This window comes from Cynoglossus semilaevis, chromosome 10 (genome assembly GCF_000523025.1).
Source record: "Cynoglossus semilaevis isolate Cse_v1.0 chromosome 10, Cse_v1.0, whole genome shotgun sequence".
Lineage (NCBI taxonomy): Eukaryota > Metazoa > Chordata > Actinopteri > Pleuronectiformes > Cynoglossidae > Cynoglossus > Cynoglossus semilaevis.
In genome coordinates, this window is record NC_024316.1 from 11,224,137 (window position 1) to 11,231,069 (window position 6,933).

General features: G+C 37.5%; 1 protein-coding gene across 3 annotated transcripts in view; it reads left to right on the plus strand.

Annotated features, from left to right (window-relative positions):
* LOC107989124 (uncharacterized) overlaps positions 1-3,196 on the plus strand; it is a 5,251-nt gene extending 2,055 nt beyond the window's left edge. Inside the window, exons 2-3 of one of the 3 annotated variants that reach the window (XR_003050854.1) lie at positions 1,335-1,477; positions 2,309-2,327. Coding sequence is in view for 2 of the 3 variants with exons in the window: in XM_025059308.1 (XP_024915076.1) it covers positions 1,310-1,483; positions 2,309-2,592 (458 nt within the window). In the remaining variant the exon portion in view is untranslated. Of the gene's footprint in view, positions 1-1,309; positions 1,484-2,308 lie in introns of all 3 variants that reach the window. The other 2 variants (XM_025059308.1, XM_017035619.2) reach the window with 2 other exon arrangements.
* The last annotated feature ends 3,737 nt before the right edge of the window (positions 3,197-6,933 follow it).

A 6,933-nucleotide genomic window follows, 5' to 3' on the forward strand; every position in this document is an offset into this window, starting at 1 on the left:
CTTGTCGCTTTACTTTGTCGCTCCTTGTTCTATTCCGCCTGTGTGTTGTTGTATGTGTACATTTGTGTGTTTCCTCAATAGCTCCACTTTGTTTTATCTCAAACCAATAACAACCAGTGAGGCCAGATGTATAACATTTATCGTGTTTATATGTTACCTTGACCAAAAAGAAGTTGTTGGGATGTACGTGAACTGAAAATCACCAATCATGATTTCATGAATGAATAATTTATGTCGGATGTCACGTGACAAAAGAACCAGGCTTGCGGATGGACGCTGAAAATGAATCACTCACTCATTACGTGCGGGAGTAACCAGTGGGTGATTCATTCGCAGAGAGTGATTCGTGAGTTCAATATGAACGAATTCCTCGCGAACCGCACATCACGAGTGATGGCTATCTCGCATGTTTTTCTGAGTGACATAGCTCAAGAATAGCAGATAGAATAACCCCATCAGAAAAGTATATGCAGTACATGCACTTGATTTTTGCACAACAGCTGTTTGCTTTTAATGTAATCGTATAATCTTTTAACTAATAGTGCACCTATTATATGTTAGTTAACAAATGTGAACCACACCAGGAAATGAAATACATTTTATTCTTTACGCTGTGAATACACACGAGCCATTGTGTTTGAGTTGCAGATAATATAGCTCATACCACAGCATGTGGCAATATGTTTCTCACTACTAAGTGTGCCGTTAAGCCATGATAGTGGGAAGAACCAAGTGTCTGATCTGCTTTTCTTCCGAGTGGTTGCTTGATATTACAGTTTAACCTGTCCAATTCTGCATTCTGTTTTTTGATTGTTTGTTTGTTTGTTTGTTTGTTTGTTTTTTAATATTGAAATACAGCCTAGTTCTGTTTATATTCTACTGTCATTCCTCCGTCTTCCTCTCGTTTCTCTGCTTCTGTAAAAGTCTCTAAACGCACCGCGCACCCCTCGTCGGCTGGTACGGTCCTTGTAAATCCTGTCGTGATTGGTTGCACCCAGGCATGTGATATTCAGTCACTCTGCTATGCTCCGCCTGTTGTTCGGTGATTACCATATAACAGCTCGTGCGACTGAACAAGAAACCGATCCGAATCCAATCGTTTATTTCAAAGATCCGACTCGTTGAAACGGCTCAATCTCACCGAAACATCCCTGAGAGAGAGAGAGAGAGAGAGAAGCGGTACAGTGCTCGAAAACAAAGATGAGTGGGATTGACAGTAAAAAAAGAAGCCAAATTTGGTTTCACTTTGATAACCTTAACAACAATAGGGCAGAATGCAGACACTGTAAAATAAAGCTGTCGTTTCAAGGAGGGTCCACAAACAATCTTCACAGACACCTGAGAGCTGTGCACCCAGATGTTCAGTTGGCGGTAAAAAGGAAGTTGAGCGAGTCTACTCCTGCCCCCGACTTAGCTCCGATTGATGGCGATCCTGATCCTACTGCCACAACTACACTGTCTGCTCCTTGTGCACCAGGTACACGAAAGTAGATATTACAATGTCATATAACTTAATAATGTCAATAACTGATTACAGCTGGTAGTTTAACAGTTATGTTTGCACTGAGTCGTATGGGAGTTCCAAGCGTATGTAAATGCGCTGAACCGTTTGGATGCCGACGGGCCGGCTCTTCACGGAGAACGGAGCCAAATGTTTCGGATCACTAAAAGGAACCGTGATACTCACCACTACTCCACAACTGCTAGATAAAGCATCGACTCCGACAGTAATGTGTTAAACAAATATACAAAGCAGTTAAATAGTAGATATTATTGCTTGTTACCAAGCGTAAACCTTTAGCTCAGGCTTTGTTAGCATAAGCTGAATAGCCTAATATTCTTGTTACGAGTCAGACTGCCGATTAACTTTATCTAAAATTGTAAAAAAATTAAATAAAAAAGTAGTATATTTATATATATACACATACATACATACACACACACACAAACAAAACCTTTTTTTTTTTCACTTCTTACTAGCAAACCTGCAACCAGTCAGGAGGCATACTGCTACCTATTGTAGTCGTAAAGTTAACGCGTTATTACGGTGCTGACGCATAGATTAATTCGTGTTATCTATTTTTTTTAGAAGAATAATGTTCAAAAGTGTCCAACCACCAGTGCAGTAAGAACAACACAGACTGGTGACTGTTGGCTCCTATGTTGTTTTTCCTCACTAAAAATTACACCATGTCTTTCTGTTCCAGCAATATACAGAAAAAAGTATATATATATATATATGAAAATCTTAATTGTTCGAAAGCCATTATAACACATAACCCCCTTGTGGTTTTTTTTTTTTTTTCAGCCTTCAGGGTTTCACCCAAGAAAAGAAAAATCACCATCATGGACCAAGTTTCTGCTCTAGTGTCAGAGACGGTCGCCCAGCTCGGTGAAATGGACGCAGCCATGCAGGCACAGGAAGACGCACGACTGCAGCTGTTAATGGAGCATGAGAGGGAAATGCAGAACAATCTAATATGTCAGCTGACGACCATGCATGACAACATCATTAAACAAAACCATGAGAGACACCTTGAGCTGGTGGACAGGTTACTGTCTAGATTTCCTTCATCGTCTTCAGACAGCTGAAGGACTGTTCCTGCAAGGGACTGTCCTGTGTCTGACATGCCTGTCCATTTTCCTCTTTATTTTTACTCCATTTTTAATTAGTTCTAGAGACCATTCATCCTTACAGCCTGATTCTATTTTCTCTACACTGTCACAAATGTACGTGAAAACCGGCCTTGACTCACAAAGCAGGCACTAGTTCTGCTTCACTACTTTTGCTTTTGATACAGAACTGGTGTTTCATTCATGCTCTTCTCCTCTTATGATGGGTTACTTTTATATTTTTGGCTTTTTTCTAATAACATTTGGTTAACCTTAGCTAATTAATCTCTGGGTTAATCCCTTTGTAAGCTAAATGATAGAGCGTTTTTTGTTTGGTTTGGGTTTGTTTGTTTTTTTTTAATTTGAAGTTTTTCAAACAGATTTTCAAATTTTTATTTATCTAACTTTTGTCTGTTTCCTGACCTACTTTTGAATATGTCTGCTAAGTTAAGGCTGTGTCCAACCCTAAGCACATGACCTTATCACCTGAAGCTGCAATAACCCCCTTCATATAATCACTTGATGAAAAGATGATTAAACCACGTCATAACGCAGTGGTGTCAGTGGTGCAAAATGGAGTATTACATTAGAAAAGATGATTAAACCACGTCATAACTCAGTGGTGCAAAATGGAGTATTACATTAAAGCAAAAGGAAACACTGATGTCCATCAGTCCAATAACAGCATCAAATATTTTTATTGTAATATTTATGCAGAACAAAAAAAGTTGTACTTATCTTAGGAATCATTAGTTTTTAGTCTGGTTAGTTGGTTAGTACTACTTTACCACTGTTTTAAATGTACAAACCTTTTAAAGCATCAGCAACAGCAGGATGATTTTTGGTATTTTGTACAATTCTTCAGTAAAATTTGTCATTATAATGTCAATATGCAACATGTCAGACACTGTGCTAAAGTAGAGACTAACATTTACACCACAGGTATGGAAGTTGTTTTTTTTCTTCCACTATTTTTTTTTTTCTCGATTTGATGTCTTAATGTCAGAGATTGTTTTTGTTTAATACTCTTAATACTTTATTTACTCTCAAGTGTGTTAGTAAAACTTGAGAGCAAAAAGAAGTTTGTCATATACTGAAGAGAAATGTTTTGGATTAAAACAAAAAAAATCACATCTACCATAAAAACGAATTGTGACGATTGAAAAATGTATCACAACATCAGAAAACACAAAACCTTTGTTGTGGAAAATGCCTATGGAATCTTCAACATGTTGAGCTTTAAATAAAGAGATACGCAATCTCACTGTCTGTTGATGTGAATGCACTGACTTATATTTAATAAAAAGTCGCTGTTTTTGGTGTCATTCCTGGCTGACACGAAATTCCCGGTTGCATCCAGTGGCATCAGCAATCCGGGAGAAAACGTGTCATTAAGGAAAATACACCTAAATTTGAGCGTTGAGACGCCTCTGTGTTGCTACTTTCACTTTGTTTGTTCAGGCAGAAACTAAAAACTAAAGTCCTTCCTCTACTGGATGAGGGCTGAGTGTCAGCTGTAGCTGTTATGATGCTGAATGGTTTCATTACTATTATCATTATTACAAGCTCCATTCACTGTGTTCACTGACTTCAGTTAATACATAAAATACAAAAATGTTTCTATTGCTATCCTATCTTACCTTTTTAAAGCTTTGACTGATGATAAAGCTATTAAATTAAAACGAAAGTGGTTTGCTTTGCGGTTTCAAAATCAGGACAACAAGGCGAGTTGTGCCGAGTCGGAGATTCACTTCTCTGAAGTTTCCTAGTGTGATGACAACAGGAGAAGAACCTGCCGTCCTGTGTGTTGTGGGATGGAAACGGACCTCATAAACAGCTGGAGTCCAGAATCACAGCTGCATTATGGGTTCCGTTACAATCCCACCCACCAGCGGAATGTTCTGGTCTAGATGAGACAACTGAAAAAAGGTAAATAAACAGTCAGTAAAAAAGAAACACTATATACATTGATTTTGTTTTTAGCTATATTTACAAATTCCAAAAGACAACAGTATGCAATGTGCAGTAAACAACCATTAAATCACAGGATCTGTGGTACTGCATCATGGAAGGGCTTGCGATTTAGGACACTTCAAATCATTTGAAGGACAAATGATCATTCATTTAACATTCCACCTTATGGCGAGCAATTTCTCTGCTAACTTTTAGATGTTTTGCCTTGTTTTAACTAATATAAACTTTATGTTTTGGCTTATTCATAACAATATTTTTGTTAAATTCTATTACATTTGGCTTTGACAATTACATATTTGTAATTTAAATTATTTAAAAGTACTACTAAGTACCTTACTATTCTGTTATACTACAATACTTTTATTATCTGACAAATGAAAGACACAGATAAGAAAATAAAGTAGCACACTCCCTGTTAAGTAGAGAAGACATTTTCAACAGAGTCGCCTTTAGACTTCCAGTTGTTTTACTTTCATTTTAAAGGCAAACGCCATTGTATACATTGTTTTCAATTTGTTCTTCACACAGTCCATTAGAAAGCGTCTGTTGTACAGGGTTTGGTTTTAGATGAGTTACAGTCGTCTGAGTTAATTCACCAGTAAAACGACCGGAAGTATCACCTCATTCTATAGGGATGAGGGGTTATTTAATCGTCATCCACTGCTATGACTCATACAGTTTGACAGTTTGAGTCGAGAAAAAACCTCATTCGCTTAAAGGAACCTGCATCTTCACACTTCTGAGTCAAACCAACAGCAGATGAAAAAATCGACACCACATCACTCCAACTGTTACGAAAACATAAGGGTTTCCACACATCACATCAGTCACAACAATATAAAGTTAATTCTGATATTTAAACTTTGAGACGCAGCCGGTGTCAGAACCCGGCACCGTTCTAAACACCGGGCACATACTTTCTTTTTCTTTCTTTTTTTCTTCACGTCATACCACTGCAAAGAATTCAACGCTATCGCTTAAAGGATCGTTATTTTTTTTTTTTTGAACTGTTGTTTTGTGATGTTTGTCATCAGTCTTGAAAAACCTGAAGGATGAGAAAATAAGATGTTGATGGAGCGGGAGAGGTCGGGGTGAGGAGAAGGAGCTGATCAAATGATAGAGAGACTGAGAGACAGACAGAGAGATAGTTGGAGGGAGGGACGGAGATCTGAATAAAAAAGGAAGAGATTGACATCAGTTTTTTTCTTCTTAAGCTTAAATACAGATGTAGGCTGTGACCTGGAGCAGCATTAGACTCTTCTTTTCAGAAAGGCTTGAAATAAACCTGGGAACTAACACAGCGTTGAGTCTCGAGTCAAATATACATAAACGGTCATAAAAAACAAGACGACCTCTGACTAACTCTGCCAAAAGAGAAACTGAAGTAAAACACTGAATTTCACTGATGTTCCCACTCACCCACAGATTAAAACTAAAAAAAGGCCGAGAAGACATTTTAAAGTTTACCGAGCAGCTCGCGACTGAAGTCAATCAGAGGTTAAATGAGTGCCGAGTGTCGAGTGTCGATCAGAGAGGTGAGCTCACTCACCAACATGTCACAGGCTTCTCTCCTCTCCCGCTCCTCGTCAGCTACGGCTCACACAGCTGAGACTTCCTCTTTAAATACCCCTGTGATTTCATTTCACTTTCACTTCTCCTCATCACACCAAACTCCTCCTTCCCCCCCGTTTCCTTTCGTCACCCACGAACTTCCAAGAAGGACAACCGGAAACAGCGTATTTAACTGGTCAGAAAAGTACATGTATATGTAAATGTATACACACGAGACAATAAATATATGCTCTGTACAGACTTTTTATCGGATCCCCCTTAAAACCATACCTTCAAAGTCTGAAAAGACATTAAACTTCAGTGTGTATGAATTTAAATGTCACTTTTTGAGTTGTACTTGTAGTACTCTGTACTACAATACTGAGACAATGTAAAATAATATTGAAGTGATTTTTCTAGGTACATTCTAGAGAAGGATCAGAAGTTTGACACCAGACTGCAGTCCTTCTGTGTGAAGTACAGTACCTACAGACAGTTCCAAGACAATAAGAAATACTTTCAAAGTATACCTCAATACTTTATTAATAATGTCAAACAATATATATTATTTTTCTGTCCCACATGTTCAGATTATTTAGTTCCAATCAGCTTTTAAATAATGAAATAAAAAATCAGAAAAGGTAATTTTATGAGTTTTTAAAGTGTAATTAAATTAAATCACAACTAAGTTTATATTATTTTGATAGAAATTGGGCTGTGAGTTACTTAGCATTTCAAAAACACAGAGACAATTATTTGATTATTTTTTTATATTTTTTATTTGGTAAAATAATG